This window comes from Dermacentor silvarum, chromosome 5 (genome assembly GCF_013339745.2).
Source record: "Dermacentor silvarum isolate Dsil-2018 chromosome 5, BIME_Dsil_1.4, whole genome shotgun sequence".
Classification (NCBI taxonomy): Eukaryota; Metazoa; Arthropoda; class Arachnida; order Ixodida; family Ixodidae; genus Dermacentor; species Dermacentor silvarum.
This window is the reverse complement of record NC_051158.1, coordinates 10,895,884-10,923,058: the sequence shown is the minus strand read 5'-3', so window position 1 is coordinate 10,923,058 and position 27,175 is coordinate 10,895,884. Positions and strand designations below refer to the sequence as shown.

At 46.0% G+C, this 27,175-nt stretch overlaps 1 protein-coding gene across 1 annotated transcript in view; it reads right to left on the bottom strand.

The window, feature by feature from the left end:
• LOC119452752 (uncharacterized) overlaps positions 1-22,592 on the bottom strand; it is a 98,990-nt gene extending 76,398 nt beyond the window's left edge. Inside the window, exons 1-2 of the mRNA XM_049667358.1 lie at positions 22,126-22,592; positions 21,359-21,603 (exon numbers count right to left, since the gene is read on the bottom strand). Of these exons, the coding sequence (XP_049523315.1) occupies positions 21,359-21,603; positions 22,126-22,277 (397 nt within the window). The 5' untranslated portion in view covers positions 22,278-22,592. The remainder of the gene's footprint in view (positions 1-21,358; positions 21,604-22,125) is intronic.
• Positions 22,593-27,175: the final 4,583 nt, after the last annotated feature.

The window sequence follows — 27,175 nt, the reverse complement described above, 5'->3', positions numbered from 1 at the left end:
ATCCTTTCTCGACATTTTTACATTTTTTTAGCTGGAAGCCAAGTAGAATGCTACTGGTGGCGAAAATACACCACAATAGGCAACCACGCCCTCTGGAGAGCTCTGGCCAGCTTAGAAACGCGCATGACCTATACACACAGAAAAAGCAAAAATTATAGGAAGGGTGCATATGCATTTAGTAATTCGATATCGCTAATTAGGGACCACACGTTTGCAATATACTGCTTCGGAAGCATGTGACAATTCCAAGCGTGTTTAGTTTCTCATAATAATGTACGCGCTATCAATTATCGTAAACAGAGGCGCAGGGTCCCTATTGAATTTCACGACGTAATTTCCTCTGACATCCCGGTTTCGGATTTTCAAGGTTAAAAACCGGTGCAATATACAGCAGTATCAGGATTCGCTGTGCCTTACAGGTAACGCCGCTTGATTCACATGAATGAACATCGCGTTTAGGCAGTTGAATCTTGAGTGCCACATTCCAAGCCCAACGCTGACGTGCTACGACACAAGGGACACAGAAAGAACAAGAATAATTTCAAAAGAACAACAATACGAGCAGAGAAAAAACCAAGAACATTTATATTATTTAACAATTATGTTGGGAAGATTTATATATTATTGCTCGCGAACTTTGAGCACGCGAATGTTCCTGTGCTTTCTTTTTTTTTTGTGTGTGTGTGTGATGAACATAATGAGGACAACTACCATGTCAGAGAAGAGCAGTAGCCGGGGTCACATACAGGCACCAACCTCGCCCTAAATACACTTTTAATGCGGAGCTTCGTTCTTTGCGCTGGCAGGTGCCTATCTCGTCTCGCTTTGAAAAACAATGCGTAGCCGATGTGGGAATCGAACCTTTGTCGTCTAACGCAACAGCCGGGTGCACAAAACCTTAGGCCACAATTGCACTTTTCTTCTTCTACATGGTATTTATTGCCGTGAATGAAGTTACGTATCTACAGGAATTACTTACAATCTTACGAGCACCAGGTGGTCATAGCCAATGACAGGTCGACGAGCAGTACATACAACGAAAACGTCACACAAAGTAACACCTTCCATCACAAAAAAAACTTGAAAGGAGAAGTTAAACACCAAATCAAAAGTGCATACCAATCCGATTGACATTCCTTTTGATCGTAAATGTCCTTTAAGTACGTAATAATTTGCGAAAAATGTGTTTTCGAGGAAATTTTTCTTTCTGCATTTCGGTATTGCATGCGAGTTTTCCATGGCTATGAAGGCCTGTCAGTAAACACATATCGAGTGGCACGTCATCAAACGAAACAAAATATCGGATATTGTGAAAATTTAGATCAAGATATTTCTACAAGTTTCTATGGAGGACATCCCAGAATAAAATGCAATCTTTGCAATCAATAAAAGAGTGTTCAATAGCTTCAGGCACGTTACAAAGGCGACAGTTAATTGCCGAAACGAAAATATTCTTTTTCCGAAGCGATGTTCTAACTGGCAAGGTTTCAGTGTGATTTGCAAACAAAAATTTTTTGTAGAAAGGGGAACTGGCATTTTTCGCACTCTTGCACGTACAACATGTCCTGGAAATCTGATGTATATTGATCGATAAAACGGCGGTGGCGGCAACAAAATCGATAATAAATCTTTGTAAAAAATTTTTCGTGACACAGTGAACAAATAATCTTTAGAAAAACGAAGAGTTATAAAAGAAATTGAAAAATAAACCTAACTCATGTACCCAAATAAACAAGGTCTAGAAAGGAAATTAGAAGACACCACCAATTCCGGCAGGACATGAACCAGGTTAACCTGCAAGAAGGCTCATAATATAGAATGAGAGCCATCCCGGAAAAACAAAAACCGCGAGGCTAACTGTCGCACATACAAATGCTCTAACCCTAACCCTCCAGCACTCACTGATCGAAAAATGCTATCGCGTCTCATAGGTTCAAAACTGGAAGACCATATGAATGTTGAAAAATTATGTGAGAACATTGAATGTAAAGCCTTGCGCATTTAAGAACTCGAAAGAAATAGAAAACTAAGCTTTGGTCGGGAAAAACATGTTGCAGCCTTCTGTTCTTCCAAATATTGGAAGGCGGTGGGAGACAAAGGTATTTGTGTAGCGCTGGAGGGCTGGAACGCGCTCTCTCCAGTAATGTGCACTGAACTTGTAGGCATGCAGTGGTACTCCTAGACATTTAGGTCGCACACAGGACCACTAAATGCCAGCATAATGTGTTGGTGTAATGGCCCAATATCCAAACCACTGAAATTCAGTTGCGAGTTAGCGTCTGTTCCTTGTCCGTCTCACTGTCCACGTCTAAAGTTTGCCCTTATTATTCCACCCATGAATGAACCATCTAGCCCTGACAACATATACCATTAAAGCAGAATACTGGTATTTTAGTTGCACATTCAAACCGCTGCGCCGTCTCCTAACCAGCGCTAGTTCCTAATTTGCTCCAAAAAACCTGCCGCTTTACCTGTCATCGCAAACTTGTGTGGCAGCGCTTATCCTCAGTTAGCCTCTGCTTTTTAGTACTGACACGCGTACACATTTGTTTTTTTTTTTTTTGTTTTTTTTTTTGCCGGTGACCGTTTTTTCGCCCATTATCACTGCTACCCAGCTAACTCTCGACGCAAGACGTGCCTACTGTATGCGAAACTTCATTATTTTCACCGATTTCATAGCGATTCCATAGCGATTCCATAGCGTTTAATCAGATGGCGCGCGCGAAGTGAATCGCGTCATACACATTATAGAATGTATTCGAGCACCGGTGATTATTCTGGAATGCATACGGTGAGACACGCATAAAATAGTGGATGGACTCTGACCCGCGAGATCAGATTGGACGACTGATTACCGCGCTCGCCGCTACCGCCGTGACTTGAGTGTTCCAATACACTTCATGGTAAAAAATCCCAACTTCAGAAACAAGAGCAGTATTGATGTCCAGTTAATTATACTGAGGCAAGTTTAAACCTTTGACACACAGGCAAACTAAAGTCCTTTGAAGTAACCCCGCTTTCTATTCATTTAATTTATTCAGTTAATTAGTTTTTGAACAATGCAAGACATTGGCCGCGGGTCAGGACAATAGGAGGTGATTAACCTCCTGACGGAGTCCTGCTCAAGCTGGGCGCAACAGCAACAGTAGTCGTGTTACAAAATGAACAAACATTTTTTTTTTTTTTTGCAAATAAGGATAGTTGGCACATCAATTGATTTTTTTTTTTTTTTTTTTTTTTTGCTGTTCTGTGCTCACGCGCGTTTGCACGGGAATTTAGGGCGCAGGCTCATTTTCCAAGTAGCTCTGTCACAAAAATTTCAGAATTACAGAATTTCCGGTTACACAATAATCATGTACTAATAGTAACATTTCACGCACATAAGTAAACACTCTTACCACACACTGTACAGCAAACTATAACATGAACAAAGTAGGCAAATGTCACAATAAGTTCAAAATGTATGAGAGACGGCAGTACACACGTTTAGCCGTAACCAAACTTGACCATACATATTTCTGGACTTCTTTTTTAAATTGATAAGTGAGTGAACATGGAATTCAAATTTTTGTGTAGTTGCACTTGTTTGTGTCAATTCAATTATAGCAGGGTGCTAATTACACGAATTCATACTTTGATACTCCATTGTTCGTCTTCAATAATTTGTTCGCGCTCTTTCTACAACTACCTGCGTCTTGCGCAATTAATGGCCAGTGTTCCTGCTTAGGAACAGACGATAAGAGGCACTGCAGTGTCTCGATACTTCACAATATATGCACATTGACAACTTAATTTTATATACAAGGCATATATGTGGAATTTTATGCTTTGACTTAAAGGGCGACGTATCAATGTGATATCCTTAGTTGAGTAGTCAAAGTGCTTTCATTTGTAACGCAGAAAGCTAATCCTTGTCAGTTCTAATACCCGTTCCCCACACCAACACATAATAACTGAAATGAGAATGGATGGTAGAAAAATACAATTCCTTCTTTAGGTTGGTAACAAATCACGTGAACGGTTAAGCATGCCAAGGGACTTTGCGACTTTTATTCTAACGTTGTTTATGTGCCGCGCATAAGTTAGACTGAAAATAGACGCCTAAAAAGAAATGATAATCAACAAGATCAAGTAATGAGCCACCGTAATGACGTTTTAACGCGTAATCTATTGTTTTATACTTAGGAGAAAACAACATAAATTTTGTGTTTTGTACATTTATTTTTAGTTTGTTAGACGATACTTATAGATTGAATTCGCACAGCCAGTTGTTTGATGTCGCTTCGAGCTCCACCAAGTCAGCCCGGGAGAAGACGACGCTCGTGTCATCAGTTTACATTAACAGCTCACCAGTAGTGGGAATACTAACACTCATTCACATACACTAAACACAGCAGGGGGCCCAATACAGAACCTTGATGCATACAAGATTTGATTGGGCTTCCGTCAGATTGAACATCATGGATACAAATGCATTGCAGTCTGTTGTGTACATTAATACGGATAATGCTCTGCACTTTTCCTCTGGCTAAAGCCGTACGCTTTACGCTGAAGGACCCCTCATCAGCCCGCCTCAGCCGCTGGCACTCGGTATGACGCGGTCTCCGTTATGTGTTTTCAGTAAGCAATGCAGCAAAGGCTTTGCTGCCTTCAACTGAGACTGACAAAACTTTAAAGAAAAGGTGTGTCTGGTCAAGCCACGTCACTGATAACTATAGAAGCATTTTGGCAAGCACTAACATTAATAAAAAGGCACCATTGTGTTCGTCAAGCTTTGTGTTGTTTAAGAGCTACGTACGAAGTTACCGCTTCATGCCCATAAAGGAGCTCAGATATCTCCCTTTCCGTAAGGAACAATCACTGAAAAGGAGATACGTCTTTGTCGTGTGTCACCACGCATGAACGCCGTTGAGGTAGATGTCCCCTAGTTCAAAGGTGTTTGGAGTGCCCGTGTGTCATTCGCCGGATTTTCAATGCTGATGATGCTTATAACATTTTCCTGAATGTGAAGAAAGAATTACATGAATCTCCCCCCCCCCCCCTAAAAAAACGAAACTGAACACTAACTAAACAATTAAAAAACTTTGGATAACGCCCGACTTCTATAAAAAAAATATGAGGCAAAATTAGGTTATACCGTGACTTTATCAAAACTAAACAAGGAAATCAAAGCGAGTAGGTCGCGCAGGTGTTTCCCGTCATTTGGTGTGTGCCATTTCATTCTCTTAGCCCTAACAGCTAGTAGTGACAACGCCATCTGGCCGTTGCAAGGTCTATATAGTAAATAGCTGCAAACCTGGCGAAAGACAGCATTTCACGTCCCTTTATAACGATCAGAAGATGTGCACAGGTTTGTTTTCATTTTTGTCAACGCTGTCTCCCTCGCACCACATATCCGGTAGCCCATCAATGGGCGGCTGAAATCTGAAACTACTCCGAAAAAGAAAAACTCGAAATGAGCAGCAATTCAGCAGCGTGGTCAATGAATTCCGTTGGGTGAATGCCAATAACATTCTCTCATACCGATCGGAAAAAAGAAAGGGTTTAAAGTTTGACGCTCTATACGATGCGTGCCCCATGGATGCCAGAGCCAAAACTTTACCTTCCGAGGTTCCCCCCGCTCATGCCTCGCGTGTTCTCAGATTTCCTCCTGCTCTAACTCGACTGTCACGTTCGTCTAGAACATTAGATCGACATCACGCCCCTTTTCTCCGCCAAACAAACGACCCTATCCGCGATGACACCAACGCGATATCTATGGCTCAAAGCGATCTTCGAATCGCAACTGCCGGGCGAGGGTCTGTTCTGACAAAAAGCGTCATAGCATCGATGGGAAGTCCACTTCGACGATGGCTCATTTGTGGGGTGACCGTCTCGAACCCTGATTCCTATACTGATCGCACTCTGCTGTGCCACCTGCAGGCCAGCTCCGCAAGGAAAACAAGAATGAAAGCGTTAAACCAAGAAACGAAATAGAGATAAAAAGAAAGACAAACGAGCAAAGAAAAAATATCGCGCAGAAGTCTCCGAGCTGCGTTGTCTCACTTTACTTATTTCTGCCTCTATTATTCTTTCCAGCTTCCGCAGGGAGACAACACGTTTCTTCTCCACTCGCCGATCGCTGGAAGGGAGGTAGAAAGGTGAGGGTACGGGGTTGGGTGGTTTACTTATGCATCACGTACCCGGAGCCATACAGCGGAGGGGTCGACGCAGCAAAGGATCGCATCGCTCTTATACGCGAAAGGAGCTCGCCGCTCACGCACAAGCACACTCCAAACACGCCGTTCGACCTGCCTTCCTCCTACAGTTTCTTTTTTTTTTCTTTCCCTCGGGAATCCCTACGAGCAACGAAGGACTCTCAAAACATCGTCGGCGCATCAGCGACACCGCGGGGAGAAAACGCCGGAACGTGACTCCAGGCTCGGCACAGAGACGTGCCTCGTGGGCGCCCAACCTATCCACTTTATCTGTAGCCCTCTATTTCATCTTTCTGTGTTTTCTTTTAAGCGAGCCTTCGGTCGCGTTCGGGGCCCTGCATTCACAGGCAGCCAGGTTCTTCACACTGCCGATGTTCGCATATCTCTCCTGCTCTTTATATGTGCATCCTTATCTCATTCATTGTATATGCTGCACCCCCCCCCCTCTTTTTTTTTTTTTTTTTAGCAGAACAGCGTTTCGCCGCTTTGTCGGTGTTGTATATTTAAACACCCAAGTTCCCTCCTTCGCGATGTTCGCACATCACTTCCTTTCTCTCTCTCTCTCTCTCTCTCTCTCTATATATATATATATATATATATATATATATATATATATATATATAGTGTGTATTGTGTATTGACGCCTTATTTTACACCTCCTTTCTATTTATAATTTACGGAGGCGCCGCTCACGCTCTTCGCAACGTTCAACGTATTTCCTCGAATACAGCCAATCTTTTAAACTGTCTTCCGCAATCTTAAGCTAAAGCAGTTCTTAACGCTCGCTCTTCGAAACCTGACAGAATTATAGTCGAAATATTTTTTTTTTTTTTGCTAGGCGATCGAGCTCTATAACTTATGGAACAAACCGAACCGCCTAAACTAATGGCGAGCCCCAACGCAGCTATACTTTTGAAGTCAACTTCACCGTACACGCCAACTGCAATGTGGTGTAACATGCCGCAACACCAGCAGCAGGATAAGGCTATCTAGGGTATGACATTGCTAGCTTGCGCCACTCCATAGAGTTCAGAAGAAGCTGCCATGAGGTTACATAAAATTTACGAACAGCTGACAACTGTAACTCATTCACGATAATATCGCGTGCCTTCGACGATGAAACTAAGTCCCGCGATTGCTACTTACTCTGCCTCGCGCAAGTTCTGAACGTAGACGTCCTTCGCTTGCTACGAACGCCCCTGTACCTTATTTTCATTTAGCCTGTCGGCGCCGACCTTGCCACATGGTCCTGCACCAGGATTACCAGATGAGATCACGCCAACAAGCGAATAGGCCTCTCGAGATAAGCGCACTATCAGCGAAAATAGGTGGCGAATCTGGTCCAAGAATAGCTGGAAAACAATAATAACGTTAAAATTATTTATTTATTTCGAATAGTTCTAACTCTGATCATAGCAGCCATAGCAGAGTAGTATAGATTATGTATAAAAGGCAAGATGAACAATAAATATGAAACGAAAGTATTTATTTTTTGCAAACACCACTGCTATACAGTCGTATTCAGCATTGAAACATAATAACATTAGTTTTTAAAGGCATCAGCTATCACAGAATGTACTGGAATTCATCTAATTCGTATTGCTCTGCCACAGTGGCACCCTACAGTGTTTCTATATTTGAATGGTACAAAACTAAGGAAGTGGCGTTGCCCGATAGCATAAGCCGACGAAAGTTGCACGTACTCAGAAGTTCGGCTGCTTAGATGACCTTTTACTACCTTGAACACGAAGCTCAGGCGGCACATTCTATTTATTTCAGATATTTGTTTCGGAAAATCACGAGAATGTCGTTAGGAATTCGGCTCAGTCAAATCAAAAGTTCACATTGTATACGCAATTTCCATACACATTTTTAAAGATGGCTGAATCTGTTTGAACACCATGTCGAAAAATAAAGGAGTCTTCAATGTGGTAGCCATTTTTTTACTGCAGACAAGCCGCAAAGCATGACGTCAGTGAGATCCAGCTGCGCTGCCCCCACCTACCATCAAGGCATATAACATTTTAAAATTTAGAAAGCATTATATACTGGCTCGAATTATTTTGTTTGGGAGACAAGAATAATAGAAGCGTTCAAGTTTCAAACGTCACTCGACCAAGGCTGTTGTTCAAATCGGGGAACAGCGACGTGCAGCGAACTCATTGGCTATCATAAGAACGTCTCACGAGCTTCAAAATAAACTGTCGGGAAGTTAGAGGCAAGCGTGTCCTGTTACTTCTTTTGTCCTTGTCCGCAACGCTCTATGCGTTTACTGCTCGCAATGGATCAGCAGCAAGCCCACATTACCCCCTTAGTGAACAGCGACCAAGACAAGAAGTGCGAAGGTCTGCTCTTTTGCCTGCGCAATACCAGTTTGTTTACAATCATGCGGCTTGTATATGAAATGATGATAACATTTAGGTGTATGTTCTTGTTTGCGGCCATAGTTGCACCTTAAAATAAACGTGCCAGCCGGGGTCAGTCAGACACTTGAACGTAAGAAGAGACTTGCAGAGGATGTAATGAGTACATGAAATTGTCATTTTACTGTGACAGCAGTTTTTCATACGACCCTCATTTTCTTTGCACTGACTACGGCAGCCATGTTCGTCAAGTCACTGTGGTTATATCGTCGTCATCAGGCAGCCTCCTCCCTTTTGCCATAGGGCGATTAAAAAGCTACATCCCTGTTGATGTCACTGCGGCAATGTAGAGTTGTGAATAGGATGCGCTAACCACCGCGCCGCTTGGGACGATAGTGGTGTCCACTGTGAAAGCATGCTGCTGTCGCAGTTAATGAGTTCGTAGCCGGAAGACTGGCTAAACTTTGCTGTGTCTTTCATCACCGCATATCCACGACGTGAATGATGATGAGTGGGCGAAGCATAGGGGGATCATTCGGGTAAACCAGAGCTACGGACGAGAGAGAAAGAGAGCGTGCGTCGGGAACGAACGCCCTTGTGCACCGCAGCGCCGCTAGCTACGAACGAGAGAGAGAGAGGGCGTCGGGAACGAGAGAGAAAGATAAAGAGTAGGGTGCCTCGATGCCAGCGCCGCCGTTCAGGGTGGTGCCATCCTTTGACCGCCCCCGCGCCGCCGCTTTCTCGCTGCGACGCCATCTTGAGTCACAGCGAGCGGTTGCGAGTGCTTGGTGTCGGTGCTTAGTTCGAGACACAGTGCCCGCGGATGCTTCGCTGACGCTTCTACTTGCTGGACAGTGTTCAGCCGCATGAATGACAAGCTTGTCAAGTGCATCGAGTCGACATGACGGGCTGTTGTGTTCCCAAGTGCACCGGATCGACGCGTAAAGGGCTTCGTTGTTTACGCTTCCCCCGGTATACCCAGAGCGAAGGAAGAGATGGGAAGCCCAAGTAAAGCGGTATCACAGGAAGGCAACGGATAGCTCCTACATTTGCGATGTAAGTGTCAAGAAAGTTTAGACTATCGCATCGTGTTTTTCATTTAAATAAGAAAGTATTCTCTGATCCTCGCTCACGTACCTACGTTCGCTCACGAACTAAGCACTGCACCGATGCTGAGTAGACTATGGTTTGCGAGCGCGCGTCGCATAGGCTTTTGGCGTTTTGATCGGCGCAGTCTATGCTAGTAGTACCCTTATTTTAAGAACTGACGAAAATGCTTCGCGGCGAAATAGCCTTACATTAGCTACAAATCGTCATGTAAACCACCTATTTTACTTTTTCACGGGAAGCACACATCGTGTGTCTCTTGTCTTTTTTTTTTTCCTCAGTTTCTTTTTTCGCTACTGGTTATTTGGGACTAAAGAACGCAGTGCTTCTTCTGGGGAGAGCGGCTGTTGTGTACGTGGCAAGCGAAGCATTGCGATTTTCTCTGTTCTCAGCAGATATCTTGGGGATCTCAGGTTGTTACGTTATATAGCTGATTTTTTAGACGAATATATTTGTAGCGTGGTGCTCGTAAGCCGATGGTCATTCGTGCTCATTCCCGATCGTAGTGGGTACTGTAACAGTCTTTAAATGCCTGTGCACGGTATGCCCAGGTGTAGTAGAGTTAAGGGGCATCATGGGACCAAAATGTTTCGGCGCTTTCTGGCATGGTGTCTGTTGTAGCCTGTGCATTTCTTCGAAACGTGTGAAGCGAGGTAATACAGCATTACTTCTGCGAAAATTTATTTTTAAGCACTGTAATGGGTTCTCTGTATTTACAAGGCAACTTTTCATATCAATAATCACTTTTGTTGTTTTACTTGTACTTAGAAACACTTTGAAGAGGACCAGTACGAGGGAAATCGACAGGATGGGCGCCGTCTGTTAAAGTCAACAGCCCTACATCATCATGGACTATATTTTCGAAGTGAAAAACATTGCTAATCTGTATTTGACTGTCTTAGTTTCATTTACGGTTTTTGTACGCGATATGTATGCAGTGTTGTTTATTTTTTCAATGTAGTTATCAGTGTTCTAATGGTTATTTATAAAATGTTCTGTACTCGCCATCGATGTGTTTGGCTGATGCGACGTATTCGATGGTAGCTGATGTATTCTGGCTGGATATCTTGATTAATATTACCCGCGGTTGCGTTTTCTTGTTTGCATTCTTGTTTTCGATTTATATTGTGTGTATTAAGATTGATGTACTCACTTAAACCCCCCCATGTAATGAATAAATAAAAAAAAAAGAAACTCTCACTATCCCGAATTGTGTGTCGAGCCTACCTTGCGAATTTCTTTTTTTTTTTCTCTCGTCTTTCAACATAACCTTCAGGCGCCACACGGTACATATAATTTTTCATGTACATATCTCTTTCATGATTGATTGTACTAGACATTATAAGTAAATGTCTTTTGTGCATCGTTTGGTTTCTTGTGTGTACTACGCAAGATTGACACAGACAAGTTACGTTATATGTTTCTCTACAGCACTAACTAAACCTTATTTTCACATCGCAGTTATTTTTACACCAGCTTAATCCTGTCAGCACACAGTTTTGTGGGCAAAAAAAAAACAATATTGCGCGTAGATATCGTCAAATAATTGCGCCGAACGCGAAGAGCACGCGCAACGCAAGGGAAACTAACCGCCGTGTGCGAGTAGCTGGCTACGGTAAAGGAGGCGTGACGTGTAAACCAAAATACAACAGCGAAAAAGAAAAACTTCCACACACAGGGGGTCGCAAACCTTATATACCAAGCATCGAAGCGCAAAAAAAAAAATAGTGCGTATTTCAAACATACACACGGCATATTAAATGTAAATTGAATTAGGCAACTTGGGGCATGTTCCCGGCGCCATACATTTACGTCTTGGACCTTCGACGAGTTAATGGCTATTGGTTATAAAGATGTGCAGATGTGACACCGATAAAAAATACCTCAGTCAAGGCAAAGCACTTGGAAGTGCGCCGCGAGTAACACTATTTATGAACGCAAGCGTAGCTGAGTCTCAGCTCGTGTGACTCAATATGGCGGCGCCAGCGGGGTTGTCTCCACCCTGGACGGCGGCGCTGGGCATCGAGGCACCCTAATAAAGAGAGCACAGTTGCGCCTCTAGCGGGAGCGGCGAGTACTAGCGTGGCTACAACAGCGCGACGGCGCGACGACGGCGGACAAGGCTCGACCCTAAGGAGCTTCGCCCCTAAAACAAGCGCGAAAAACCATATGGCAAGCAGCTGGAGAGTCTTAGGAGCCAAACTATGCCGTACCCGATCTGCCTGTAACGAGCACAACTGGTCGACCTGGCGGCTATATACCAGACGACCAGTCTAATTTTATTGCGGCACAAGGCTCGCACCAGCGCTCACACCTGTACTTTATTCGGGAGTTGGGACGTCACTCTCACTTCTTTATGAAGACCAGCCTCCTTGATAAGCGATACAAGTATGTCGAGCGTCCTCGTTGGATGACACTTGCTCATACGAGCAGCTGCAGCGTAAGTACGCTTCTTGTGTGTGCGTGTGCGTGCGTGTGCGTGTGTGCATACAGGCCGTAAGTAAAACCCGAGCTGAACTTTCTTTCAACGCTCGTCAATCACTAATAGCGCAAGGAAGAAATAACCTCAATATCGGCCTGCAGCTCGAAGTGATCAGAAAGGCTGTCCTGCCTTCTACTTGTTAGCGTCGCGTTCTGTTGACGCAAACACGGTACGCACTCGACTCGCACATCCCTATGCGCTGCGGGTATATTCGCGTCGATCTGCCGATAACGCGGTCTCCGGACGCGCCTCTTCCCTTCAACCCTCGTCGCCTATTGCCAGTAATACCGCCGAGCCCGAGAATAATCCGAGGCGCTCAAGGGCTCCAAAGGGGCGGGGGTGACCGAGACGTGTCGCGCTCCTCCGTGCGTAGCTTGTGTATAGCGCGGCGGGTGCGATGGACATCGATGCCTCGAAGATTCTCCTTCCCGATTCCTATTTTCCTATCTTCCTTGTGATGTTCTCTTAGTGCATCTTCTTGCTTTCACTGTCGAATGGCGTATGGAATACGAGTCGCGATGGAAAAGACTGCTTCTCGAAAAGGCCTCGAAGAAAATGGAACGAGAAGTTTCTTGGAACGCGATGGGTATATATGGCGCCACTACGCCGGTGGAATGAGTCACTCGTCAGGGTTGGTGACTAGTGTTCAACCATTTGTACAGATTTGTATGCACGCTGACTTTGCAGATTGCTGATGTGTTTCTTTTTTTCTTTGTCTCAGTGCGTCTCCCTATGATCCCCGCTTCGCCCTGTTCTATCAGTTACTTGCCCCAGCTACAGAAGATTGTATTTTATTCCGACGACATCGTCTCAATTCGACATACAAACTCCTAATTCCTTTCTCGACTCCAAGACACTATATACTCGGATGACGTCACGCTCACGTGCTCCGCTGGCATCCTACGAGAACTTAAGTTGGTGTGTTCCAACTCTGACCAGCATCGAAGCCAGCGTACTTCGTATGGCTAAGAAGATAGCTTCGAGCCCTGGAATGCTTTTGGAATACGCCTCAGCGACCTGACGCCGCCTCGCGCATCTTGACTTGAATGCTGTCTTCACGAAGCTGTCTTTTTTTTCGGCTTCGCCGTAATTGGACCCAGAGTTAACATGGCTGCTGTTCCTTTGCTTTCTATTTAGCCATCTATGGCGAGTATTGGAACAAAGGAAATTTAATCGGATAACTTTACAAAGCTTTGCAGTGAGCCAATGCGCTCGCGACGTCGGCTTCAGCCATTCTCATTAAGAAAAAAGAAAGAGAGAGAGAGAGTATTAGTCGCAAACGAATTCATAAAAACGTTATTGCTGCCATCCAGCTTTCAATCGGCACTTTCATTCAGTGGTAAACTGCCGCATCTCTAAACATACCACCACTGCAACAACTGAAAGAAGAAAAAGAAACTACTACTCGTCTACGCTTAATCTCAGGTCTTTATTACGTTGTTTACATTCATAAGAGGTGACGACCAGCGTCCGACTTAATTAAGCCAGTAGCGAAAGTTCTGCGATCCCTCGGTTCACAGCCGCCTACAAACACCTCATTATTGAGCTCGCTGACCGGAGGAACTGTATGTATCGTGCGCTGTATGTGACCCGTTGAAACACGCTGCCGTCCCCGCTTCTGCGTGCCTCGCTGTCACGTTAAAACTAGAGCCCATACGAAGCTAGCATCTCCAGACACTTGTAAAACCACGCAATGTCGTGTGAGGTGCAACGTTCCAACAGTTCAGGTCCGATGCAGTATCGTCTGCTTTTGGGAAGAGCAAGCAGACGATGACAACGGGCCACTGAAGTAGTTAGTGTAGTAAGGAGAATTTCGATTAGGCGGTGACAAATCAAGAATTTAACCTTCGGTATTACTTCGGGGAATTACATTAACGGAAGCTAACGTGTACTACCGGGGCTCTTCTCGACAGCAGCGTGACATTGTTTCGCGACTACATCGCTCATCTGAATGCTGGCAGTAATGACAACAGCAGACGATGAAGCAACGTGATTACTCCCTAAATGAATTGATAACGAAATAATGACACATCATCGCCACGAGGTGATGACGATCAATTTGTCTTCGGACAATGCAAACACAATGTTCTGGAGATCGTTGGTTACACCTGTGGCCCTTCTGCTATAAAAATCCACATATCGCCGTTATGAAATATAGTATGTAAATTATTAATATGTATTAAACGTACCTAGAGCACGCAGCTGAAATCGAGTCACAAAAATGTTATTCTAGTACGAAGATTCAAATGAATAAAATACAATAATAAAGAAGCCATAAAATAAATAGGAACACGTTCATACACAGCTGCATTGAATAAAATTATTGTTAAACGGTGACATATAGAAAGGCGTCTAAACAACAGGAAATAAAAAGAGACTTCGCTTATGCGCGTAATAGCGCTACATTACCTAATGATACAGGCTGCATAACGGCCTGTGTGACGCTGATGTTGACTCCACTACCTTGCGCGCCCTAGGGACAGCTTTAAAGTATTTTCATGGTAACGCACCGGAGCACTCCTCATTGCTCCGGCAGTGGTGCACGCTTTTAAAAGAGAATAAACTAACGTTTAGGCAGTGCCCTCTCAACTTCCACTGCGCTGCACAGATTTAAGTGCGACGGCGTTTAGGCAGGGCCCTCTGCACAGGGATGCGCGGCGATTCACGGCCGTTTGGGGAGCCGTACAAATGCCATGGCCCACCGCCAGGCATTCTCTGACTTCGGCAAGCGCCGAGGGCAGCCGTCTAAAAACCACACCGCCACGGATATTTCGGCTAGTGCACATGTTGGGAGGAGCGGCGGAGGCCAGGAGCATCCGGAGGGAGAGGCCACTGCAGCCAACGGCTCGTGCCCGGCACTCAATGCAGCCAATTTGCATGGCCGCGCATTGAACGCGAGGCTCGTCTGGAAGACGAGATTCTGGAACTGCCGTCGGCGCCGGTGGTGCACGCCGTCTGGTTGCTAGGCAACCGCGAGGATACAGGTGACGCATGACCGCCACTTCCCTCTACGCTACGCTGAGACCGCCTGTCTTTAGCCTCTGCAGAGCAGCGAGACGCCAGGAGATAAACTTGGACTGGGCTCTGTTTTTGATCGAAACTTCGTCACGATCTATCTATACGCGAGAAAAATAAAGCCTGAACGCGCGAGAGAGAAAGAGAGGAGAATTCATTGAGGAACCGCAGGGAGGTCGGCCTCATTTCCTGTATATAGCCTGCCACTCTTGTCGGAAAGATGGGGAAACGGAGTGATGAAGAAGCTAGACAGTAGGACGCACACGTTCGTGTCTGAAGTGCCCGTTCCCAGCATTGGATCTGGGCCTATATTACCTAAATATTCGAAAAGATCCTTGGTGGCTCGCTCCGTGGATGTTATTTGCGGCCAAAGACCCAGTAACGCTTTCACTCAGCGTCCTGTTGGTAAGTGGCGCTAACGACACTGCCTAGCTTTCACAGTCAAACAAAAGAAAAAAAAAAGATGTCTGCCGACTTCAATTTGAGGTAATTGTCTGAACACTTAAGTTATGAATGAAGTTTATGTTTTCCGTAATGCAGTTTACGCTAAAAAGAACATGTTGAAGACTGTCCTTAGTAGGATGCAGTTGTTAATCGCTCCGCAATGGCAAAGTTGCCATGACAAGAGCAGTCGTGCAAACCAGCAGCAGGCGCAAGAATTTCATGCGTGAATAGTTTACTTTAATGACACCAAGGACAGGGAAATTATCTGCGGTTCTTGATTGAATTATAATAATGGTAAATAAATGGAAATGAAAGTGAATGAATATACAACTGGCCGCAGGTGGGATACGAACCTAGTCTTCGCATTACGCGTGCGATCTGCCGCGGCGCCGTTTTCGCATCCACTTTCTGGGGTATTTTTCTTTATCGACTCCAACTAACCCTGGGAGCCTCAGACAGCGCCACCACTGGTCCACAGCGCCACGACCACATGGTCCACATCCGCAGCCAAGGCGGATGTGGACCATTTGTGGACCATCCTTGCGGCTTCACATATATACTCGTATACGTATATAGCATGCATTTAGCGGGAATACGCAGGAGTGTAAGCAAGTGGCGTGAACCCAAAGATATTTTTTCAAGCAAACAGCGTTTTGCGATTTGTTTTTACCTCGTAAAAATAAAAGTTCAACGATTACGTCCGGTTGCAAATGAAGTTCTGTTCTTTTCTATTATAAATTGGCTGCTGTGAAGAGGTTGAGGCAGAAAGTATCTCGGCTATTCCATTTCTCTATGTTCTACAGAAATAAATAAATAAATAAACAAATAAATAAATAAATAAATAAATAAATAAATAATAAACAAACAAACAAACAAACAAACAAACAAACAAATAAATAAATAAATAAATAAACTAGGCCAGTACATGACAGTGCTAACTTAGATTGTGACATCCCGACAAGTGCGCAAGCGTGCGCCCGCGGACGACGCTCATTTATCACAGTGTCGTTTACAGACCTCGTGTCTTGCGATTTCGGGCACACCATTGACGCTATCTCTCAACACACTTGGAGCTTTCTGCTAGATACCTGCAGAGTGGGTGAAATCAGCTAATAATGTTATGTACGAGCGATGGCGGGATGGAATCTCTAGGCCACGGTAATCCCCGCATGCTTCCCACGTGGTGCCACAGTCGCTCTTTGAAACGTCTGCGGCGCCTGCCATTTTCTCGCATTCTTTGCTCGCTACAACCAGCGCTTTGAGACGCTGTGCTAGACTGCACTGCCTTCGTGATCGGCCCACATCCCTTCCAAGAAATGTCGCAGCCTCGCAGAGTAGCAACAACTTGATCCGCACGATATGGTTCATGTTAAAGAGATACAATCCTAAATTAAATGCCGGAGACGTTAGCGTTATTGCGCATGTGCGAAATACACTTTCATTCGTCTTGAAGATTTCTCGAAGCAGCGCGACGGGACGAGGACAATAACGTACACAACGGCGCTAATGCCGCGGATGGGTTTCTCGTTTTCGACGTGACAGTAAATGGCTAGTGCTTTTCCAGTAAAGTTTAGTTGGCAGTAATCAGCGCTAATCCTGTTGCGTATGGTTTTCCTTTCTTTTTTTTTCTCGTCCCATGGCGCTGCTTCAATAGACGCTCCGATCTCTCGGAGTGCTTCATCTGCGATACGCGCTCCTGGTGGGAGAAGGACATCGCAGCCGCGCAACAGGGCGGAGGAAGCGCGCGTCATGCTATATAAGGTGGTCCGCCATACGAAGCACCATGGAGGCCGCCCGTCATCTCATCTGCCTATCTCTCTCCCCCTCTCTCCACGCGCTCTCAGTTTGGAGACGAAGTGAGAGAGAGAGGAGGGAAGGGGGAGCTGGTCTGAAATGTCCCCGGCCCGTCTCCTCCTCCGAGGCTGGCCCGTTGTTTGCGCATATCGATATCGACGCGCCAGCTCGATTGAGAGGAGAGCAGCGAGACACTGCGGCGTCTCCGGCCTCCTCCTTCAACGGGCGCGTGCGCCGCAACGCCCCCGCTTTATTTTTCGCTTTGTTTTTTCCCCAGCGGTCGTGTAGCGCAGAGGCCGAGGAACGGCGCCGAGACAGCGAACGCTGTTTGGCCAAGCGCCGCTCGGAAAGAACCATGCCGCTCGCACGCCGCGCGCACGGTTCATGCGGCTAAAATTCTTGCGCGAGGCCGAGCGCAAGGTTGGCCGGAATTTGCGAATAGCGTTGCACGTACGTAAGGGCGCAAAGGGAACTGAGAGGGCTCGATTTTTGCGTTATTTAAAACCGCATAAAGGTACACAAAGGAGAAACACTTGATCAACGCCGACTGATAAAGTAATCTGAGAGAAATATTTTCGTTAATATTGCAGTAACAGGTTGAATACACGTCGATAAAATGAAGCCCGCACCTATATATATATATATATATATATATATATATATAGATAGATAGATAGATAGATAGATATTGTTTCACTGTGAAACCCCACAACAGATACCTTAAAGCAGTGTTTCTCAAAGTCTAACAGTAAGTGACCCCTTTTAGTAGTACCAAACCTACCATGACACCCCCCCCCCCCCCCCCGACACACACACAGAAACGCTTTTGTAAGCCGTCTAATAATGTACATTTTATGCAAAGACGCAGACGTGAGTTCCCTATATTTGCATTTAAATTTATGTCATGATGATGTGTGATGTATAATGGTGCAAGGGCCAGATATGACAAAAGAGCGCCATGACACATAATGATGTGCTGTCAATGAATGCTGAATGAAGTGGAAAATGGAGTGCTCATGGTAGGTGTTATATGACCGTAAAACGGCCTAAGCCTACACCGCTGTAAATGGCATATGATGTATAGCTATTAAAATAATGAAAATGACTAGTGTGCGCTATGACAAATAGAATTTCATTAAGAATAATGGTACACTAAAGCATGTCGGTGGCATAAGCAATAGTCCTCCAAGAGGGCCCTTAAAGGCAATGGATTTAGGCACATGCTACAAATATTCCCGTCAAATGATTTTCTGCATGTTTGTTCCGGCTAAAACGTTTTGAACTGTTTTCAAGTTAAAAAGCAGCTAATTGCTAAGAAAAAATGCTGAGTGCAGAGTTTGTGTTCGCGATATGCGGAAGGGAAAAACTTTTTCCTCTCTGCTTTTATAGCAAGGCATTGAAGAAAAATATGGATAACTGTCAGAGTATTGAAACTCGTACGACATGTCAGGGGATCGCTTCCAGTCAAGAGGTAAGAGTGAGTACCGTGTGTCCTATTCTTAATCTACAAAAAGCACTTCCTTGTACTGTGCGTGTTTTCTCTGTTATTAAGCTCCCTAATTTTGGTTTAACCATGTGTGACTGATTTGATTTATGAGTATTCCACCGTCCTTGCCAATACTTCCTCAGCTTAATTATGGCGTAGAAAAGACTTTAGGTCTGTGACAGGGGAAATTCTACAATTCTGTGACAGGGGTGCGGATATTTGCATCTGTGTTGCTAAAAGTTACTGATATAGCATTTTCGTCAGCAGATACATTGCCTTTATTACCTCCGTCAATCGCCAATACGACTATCATTTGGTTGCACATATACGAGGAGCACAACAAGCTGTATAGTTCATTAAAAACGGAGTTATGATTTCTTTAACTAAGAAGGGCTCTGACTACACTCAACGAGTTCGTGAACACAATAGCCCGGCTAAGATTCGTTAGCCTTATGTGTTTAACAGCCGAGAGTATCGTGTATGCTCAAGCTGTGAAAATACTTGTTTAAGGATGTAATGCACCACATATTGAAAACCACGATCCCAGGGCTGCAGAGGCCACACCAGTAAAAAAGACTTGGAAGCATCAAGTACTCACTCACCTGGCCATTGCCAAGGCGGGGGTAGGCTAGTGGGAACCATTAAGACATTTCCTGAAATTGGGACGCCCTAATCTTCCGCCAGTGCTTCTAAACAAAGGTTCAAAGGATCCACATTAGCTGGGCGGTTACGGAACAACCTGACAGTGGATATGTCGAGAATAGTGGAATGACATGGATGCTCAACATCTGCTTTAACCTTCAGGGCATAGAAGAAACTAAAATATGTCCTTTGGAAATGTAGAGACCATTCGTTGGATTCAACGTAGAGGCTTTCTACAGGACTAGCCCTTAAGACATCTGTACCCAGGTGGGGAACGGAATCTATCATCTTTAAAGCACTATAGGCGTAGCATAGTTATAGACTAGTTATAGTACGAGACTTTTATACAAGCTCAAAAGGCATCTCCGGTCACTTCCTCAAAATGTGCGGGACAAGAGCTTCAGTGGATCTATTGTCTTCAGGTCCTTCAGATATTTCAAGCATGACATAAAAGTCAACTTAATCTAAAATGACGCCTAAAAAATTATGTTCATGGCTCACAGATGGACGTTCTCCATTAGGATCAATAACGGGGTCTGGTAATATATACCGATCTTATTCGAGAAGACGACACAGACACTTCTTCGGGGGTTTGGTTTGAATCAATTCTCGTCTACCCAATTAGAGAATTCATTAAACCCAAGATCTACTTGTCGCTCGCCGATATCAAGATTACAAGATGTGTAGCTGATTTGCACATCATCCACATATACAAATAAAACATTGTACGTGCACTATGACAGTATGCAGGGGAAAAGGGTACAGCTTAGCACACCACCTTGTGGTACACCAGTTTGCTGGGCAAATTGAAGAGATAGGACATTACCTATTCTAACACGGAACGCGCGGTTAGACAGGTAACTTTAGAAGCGGTGTGCATAAGCTGGTCGTTACGGACCAGTAGACGTCAACTAAATAAAATTCTGGGGTTTTGTGTGCCGGAACAATGATCTAATTATGAGACCCACCGTAGCGGGGCACTCCGGATTAGTTTTGAGCAGCTGGAGTTCTTTGACGTGCACACAATGCACGGTACACGGGCATTTTGGCACTTCGCACCCATCGAAATGCGGCCACCGGGGCCCGAATTTGATACCGCAATTTGATACCACGGCCGGGATTTGAGGCCTTGTGCTTAGCGGCGCAACACCAAAGCCACTAATCAACCACGGCGAGTAGCAAACGTCAACTAATTATTTCATTCTGTTAAAATTGACAGTAACTTTAGCATACGCCAAAGATGTTGAAGGCGAAGGCCTGCGCGCTGACGAGACTGCATTGTTCCTCCATCGAATGCATTGTTCCTTCTTATTACTCGTTTTCTCCCATCAAAGGTCGTGGATTCGAGTGCCTTAATTGATGCTACCTTAATTATCTCTGCCTTTAATAACTTCGCCCTAATTATAACCAAACGCCCTGGGTTCGAGTGCCTCGATTAACTATATTAATTAACTTCACCTTAACGCGAAAGGTCGTAGGTTCGACTGCCACGTAAGCTCGAGGGTAAGACTCCCACCGAAGCTCCTAGATTCGAGTGCCTGAATTAATTATCTTAATTAACTTTGCCTTTCTTTTTCTTTTTGCATGATGAGTGGTATCGGAGCCAGCTGTAAAAGAGTGATCGTTTGACCGGCTTGAGTGATCGTTTATAGTACTCCTGTGCACCCTTCCTTCTACGTGTGCCCGCTGCTGCCTCTCTCCCTTTTCCTTGCTCTCTTATTCCCATGTAGGGTAGCTAACCATACTTTCATTTGATTGCACTCCCTGCCTCCCCTCCTATTTTCTTTCTCTCTCCACTGTCAAACTTACAAGAGGGATTGCTACTCACGCTTGATGCCGCTCCACAGTCTGGTAGGTCTGCCGTGGGCCCTCTTGCGCATGCGCACAACCACATCCTGGACACGGTAGTTGACGCCCTTCCGGCCGGAAGTGGGCAGTTCTTCGTTTCCGGTGGCGGCACTAACTAAGCCTCGCCGCGAAGAGGCAACTTCGCCAGAGCCGCCTAGCGACGGTGCCGACATGCGACCGCTCCACAGGCTCCGCGTGGTGTCGTCAGTGATGTATCCGCCGCGTCTAGGCGGTGCGAAAAAGAGAGAAAACAAGCTAAACTTTCGACCTCAAAGAGACAGCTGACACAATGACAAAGGACGCGACCTATTTGTCAGCGTTGTGTTGTAGCCATCCTCTTTCTCTGCGCCCCGTCCTCGTCTTGGGCTTCTCTTCAAAATTTATATTTCAGTCAACTAGCCCGAGCCTCGGCCCTGCTACGTTAAATGGATGAAACCCTGTTTCCGCATGGGTTGTTTTCTTCGCTGCATGCGTTCTGACGGGCTCTGCCTTAATCACTTAAGTTGGGCGAGTTGTTACGTTCTCGGAACAGTTCGGAAAACACGGAAGAAGAAAGACAGTGCCGTCTGGCGTTTCCCTTCTTCACGTCCGGCCTTTCCTCGCTGTTTCGAAAACCAACCTCACTCGATAAGTGGCACTCGAGTGGAGCTTCTCGAATGGTCCTTCTCTGCTGCTCGGCATTAGAGCACCGCCGCCCTCGAAGGATGGGAAACTAAATTCACGGCCCTATAGGTCGCAGGCACTGACCGTCGTGCGTCGAGTGACTCCTCGTCGTCCAGCACGTCGCTGGACTCGAAGGCCGAGTCCGCGCCGCCAGCCGTGCTCGTCGGTGACGCCGGTGGAGTGCGCAGGGAGAGCACGCCGTATTTTCCCGTCTTGGACTCCAGGGGGTCCAGCATGTCCACCTGCAGGAAAGGACTCGTTGCTACAAGCCGTGATGGTTCTCTCGCCTTTACATGGCGAAACTGTGACTGCCGACTGCATTCTGAGGCCCTGGAGGACACGGGGATGTTTCCGCAAGAGCAGCCCGGCGCAGAAGCGGAGTTCACGCTGCGGCGGGTCTTCGATCAACATGGCGCGAATTGGAGCAGTTTCCGTTATACTCCGACGTTCCCGGAGTGTTGCTGCGCGTCGGCCAGAGCCAGTTACTTCGTTCCGGTTGCACCACACACCCAAGCATGCCGACAATTTTAGTTCTCGGGGGTACGCGCTGGCTCGGTCCCAGCAACAGCTGCGCATGCGCAGACAGTTATCTGCATTATCTGCATACACGTGTACCACTCTAATCAACTTTCAGTGCGTATGCCGGCGATGGCGTGCATTTCAGTCGGAAAAAAGAAGATAAAAATGTCGGTGTTTTCTTTTTTTCTTTTTTTTCTTTTTTTTTTTGTGCGCCAGAAATTCTGCGATGGGGTTCCAACAAGCCCGAGCTTACACGTTGTGCGTGCGCGCCTGTTTTGCAGGTTACCGGCAACGCTGAACTGCCTCGATAGGAAGGCCCCGACACGTCACGCTAACACATCAATATTTCTGTAAAGCCATTGAAAATAAGTGCTCGCTCATTACACATTATAAGCACTCACCGTGGTGGCGTAGAGGCTATGGCGTCACGCTGCTAAGCCAGATGGCACGGGACCCGGCCACGGCGGCAGAATTTTGATGGGGGCGAAATGCAAGAATGCGCGTGTGTCCTCCATTGGGTGCAGGTTGAAGAACCCCGGGTGGTCGAAATTAATCCCGAGTCCCCCACTACGGCGTGCCTCAATCATATCGTGTATTTTTTTTCTTTTTTTTTTGCACGTAGAACACAATATTTTTATTAAAATTCCGTATTAAAATGACAATAATTCTGTTGATGCGCTGCGATATCAGCGTTTGCTTTGTTGATGTATATTTTGATAAGGCAGGTGGGGCAGGCTACTTAAAAGCGGGCTATAAAGAAAACAAGAATAAAAGTATCGCTAATAAATCAATTTACTTGTGCCTCATGCACAAATAAATAGCTTAACAATAAAGACATTTAGCGCTAGACAACCATAAGAGGATGTTTGCATTTCTATTCGTCGTTTGCTCGCGCACTGAGCCACTGGTTTCGTTTTGAACACACTCATTGCGATGCGTGGAATTCTATCCTTCTCAATCCACAGCATGCAGAAGTTTTTTCCCGGGGACCTCGTGCACCGTTACCAGTATAAAATATTGCTTGACTTATTGAAATGAGTCCTTTGAGGCATATCTCGCGAGTTCTATCTTCAGCGCGCATTATGTGGTCACGTGAGAAAGCAATGGTAACATGCAACTCCATCGCTGCTCGCTCGTTTTCACTTTCCTATCTCATATAAATTTTTCATTGAGATTACTAAATAAAAGGAGGTTGGCACCAAGATATGGTTTTGGCTTATTTTTAGATGCGAAACATCTGGTGGTCGGGGCTATGTCACTTCCTCCCTCCATCCATCCGCCGTGCGGCGTCCATACCCGCACTGTGCAATCGCATCCTCCTCCCCCTCCTCTCCTTGTCTCATCTCCTCTCCGACGCTCATCACCCGCACTGCGCATGCGCATACTCCTCCCCCTCCTCTCCTCTCGGCATTCCTCCTCTCCTCTCCGGATTGCGCAACGAATGGCAACACCTGCGGCTCCGCGCGCGATAATGCGAAGCAGCTTAGGTTAGAGGCGCGACGGTAGGCGCTGCATACTCCGCTGGGAGGCGCCACTGTAGCTCGCGGTATAATGACGCGCGCGCGCGCTCCGCTCCTCTCATTCTCTTCTCGCAACGCCGCGATGAGTGCCACGGACAGCGCCAGCGTCAACGCCAGTGTCAGCGCCGTGGACAGCGCCGCGGAGAAGAGGGCTCGAGCCGCTGCCACGAAACGGCAGCGGCGACAGGCCGATCCCGAACTTCGGGCTCGCGAAGCCGCTAGCTACGTACCTCAACCTAACGGAAACGATGAACTGAAAACTAATGGGAACTTGAGTCGACCCCATGGCTGCTTCGCATACTACTGATCAGGGTTCCCCTACGGAAAGATGGTGTAATTTTTATTTTTTAGATGCAAAGCATCTTATGGTTGGGGCTATGTCACTCCCGCCCTCCCTCCGCCGTGCGGCGTCCACACACCTACTGCGCATGTGCATCCTCCTCGCCTCTCCTTGTCTCATCTCCTCTCCTCTCGGCATTCCTCCTCTCCGACGCTCCTCTCCGGATTGCGCAACGAATGGCAACACCTGCGGCTCCGCGCGCGATAATGTGAAGCAGCTTAGGTTAGAGGCGCGACGGTAGGCGCCCCAGAGGCACCGGCAACAGTTACCAACGCCGCGCGTGTTCGGTGCGAACGCGGGCAAAACGCCGACGGCGTCGACGACAGTTCTGCGCGTTGCTGGTGCTGCTGCATGTCCAAGTTTATACAGCTGATAAAACTACCTTGAGTCGACCCCATGGCTGCTTCGCATACTACTCAGGGTTCCCCTACGGGAAGATGGTGTAATCTTTTTTTTTTTCACATGAGAAACAGAAATATGTCACAATTAAGTAACGCAACATCACAAAGTCAAGAAATACGCATGATCAAACGAGCACAGAAAATGCTCCGAACATAAGTATGTCACAACAGAAAAAGCAACACTGAAAATGTAAGAAGGTTTATAGATATTTTAAACACAAAATGAAATACAACAATGGGCACGTTTCACTGCTGAAAAATAAAAATAAAATATACAACCTTATATCACCGATAATGAAACATTTTGTCCGGTGACAATGCTATAGATTATCACCGGTCGGGAAGGCAAGAAGCTAGCGAGGAGGAGACCGCGTGCGCATGCACGCGGTCTTCTCCTCCGGGTTGCTATGGCTACGGCGCGGCAGGTTCTTGGTGCACACCACAAATTACGGCTGGCTTAAACAGCTTCGCTGTTAAAAAGTAATTGTTTGAAAATATGAATCACGCCCACACACCTATTCATCTCCAAACCCGCACCTCCCAACATTTTCAACTGTCAACCAGGTAGGCTACCTAAATGCGCTTCGCCTACAAATTACCAGTCAGCTTCTCGTCTTCGTTCACGTTAACGCAAAGGCGAATTATGCGCTCTCAAAAATAACCCTCCCGCCACTCTATGAAGGCAGCATCTGCACACGTGCCACCTTGAGCAAAAAAAGAGAAAACGTAACTGCAGTCGCAAGCAGAGTGAATTAAGCCATTTCCAGAAACTGCAAATAAGCTGTTAGGGCGGGCCCTACCAAGAGATGACACGGCTACCGGTCGTTTAAAGCGACTGCTCATTCTGGGCACGTGGCTCTCGCAGAAATCGTTGACGTCAGATGTTCCCGAAGCCCCGAGATTAGCTCTTTCGAATAGCGGGCTGCCTAATCACCAGCAGGAAGTAAGTACGGGCACTGCGATTAATAGGCAGGAGCGGCTTCTCACATTACGCGTAACGGAGTCGCAAAGCATGCAGGTAAAAAAGCGAAACAAAACGAGCATGCGCTCAGGGACCTTCGAAGACGAAAGTAATCGAAGCGAGCGTTCTGCTCAACATGGTCTAATCTTCGCTTCGTAATGAGTGCGCCCGGCCAACGAAAGCTGCTGCCTTCCTCAAGGTCTTCGAGTCGAGAACGCGGAGAGGGCGAAAAAGAAGAAATCGCCGGAGTCACCCGGCTCCGCGTGCCTGTAACTCCACTCGATGTTTTCCTTGCATTTCTTGCTCTTCTCATCTAATCAGTACAAGCGAGAAAGCAAGCCTAGTTACCCCTGTTCCTAATTGCTGATCATGTCGTGTTTACTTGGCCTTCGAAGGAGCTGTATACGTACGAGGCCGCTCAGACTATACCAGATTGCGAGCATGCAAAAAAAGGAAAAGTCTGAATCACGTACCCTTTCATTTTTTTTAATCCTATTCTAACGGGAAACAATCTTGGAAACAAGTTGCCATGGTCACAAAACCACGCGTGAGTTTCGGCAGTTCTTGCGCGAAGCCTCCTTTATTCATTTTAATGACACTCAAACAGAGTTTTCTTACAACCATTATCATTTATGATGATGATGTGAATAGCGATTATGGTGGCCGGGATGAGTCCTGCGGGTCCCCAGTGAGTATTATTGTGATGTTGGGGCCAAAATGAGATTAAGTTGAAAGCTTTCGTTACCGGGAGAGGTCGCAAAAAAATAAAAAATAACAGTTCAACGCACGAAGCGTTTGCCGCAGTGTAAACTTGTTTCTTTCTCTTGTACAATATTTATGCATGCTAATAGAAGGCGAACGATTCACCCGAGGACCTGTAAATGCTTCCGTTCCCAGTACCCTTGCAGAATCGATCGTGCCAGTCATGCCGTTCTGAGAGACGCACTCGCATGTTGCGGTCACCTGGTGCCACGTTCACGTCGATGGTAAATAATCAGCGTCTGAAGCCACATAAGCGTACATCCTAGTGCTCCAACAGGCCAAACATGAGGGGCACATACTCTTTTTAAGCGAAGCTTTATACGCTCACAAGTGTCGGCGGTAGAGATGCAACATTTCCGGAAATTTTGAGCAATCGAAAAAAAAAGTGTTTTTTCACGTTTTTTCCTGCAATTTTGGAAAAAAATGGAAAAGAACAAATATTCTTGAGCATACGGTCAATAGTTTATTGCCAAATGTCAAAATCCATAACTATCATTATGTAAATAACAGAAGTGAAATGCTTTCTGCCTTTTCACAAACGGATGCAGGGTTTAACAAATCGAAGACAAGCCAGAAGGATCACCGCTAACGCGTTCAGTTCTCTGTGAACGGGTGCGGCTTCTTAGAATTG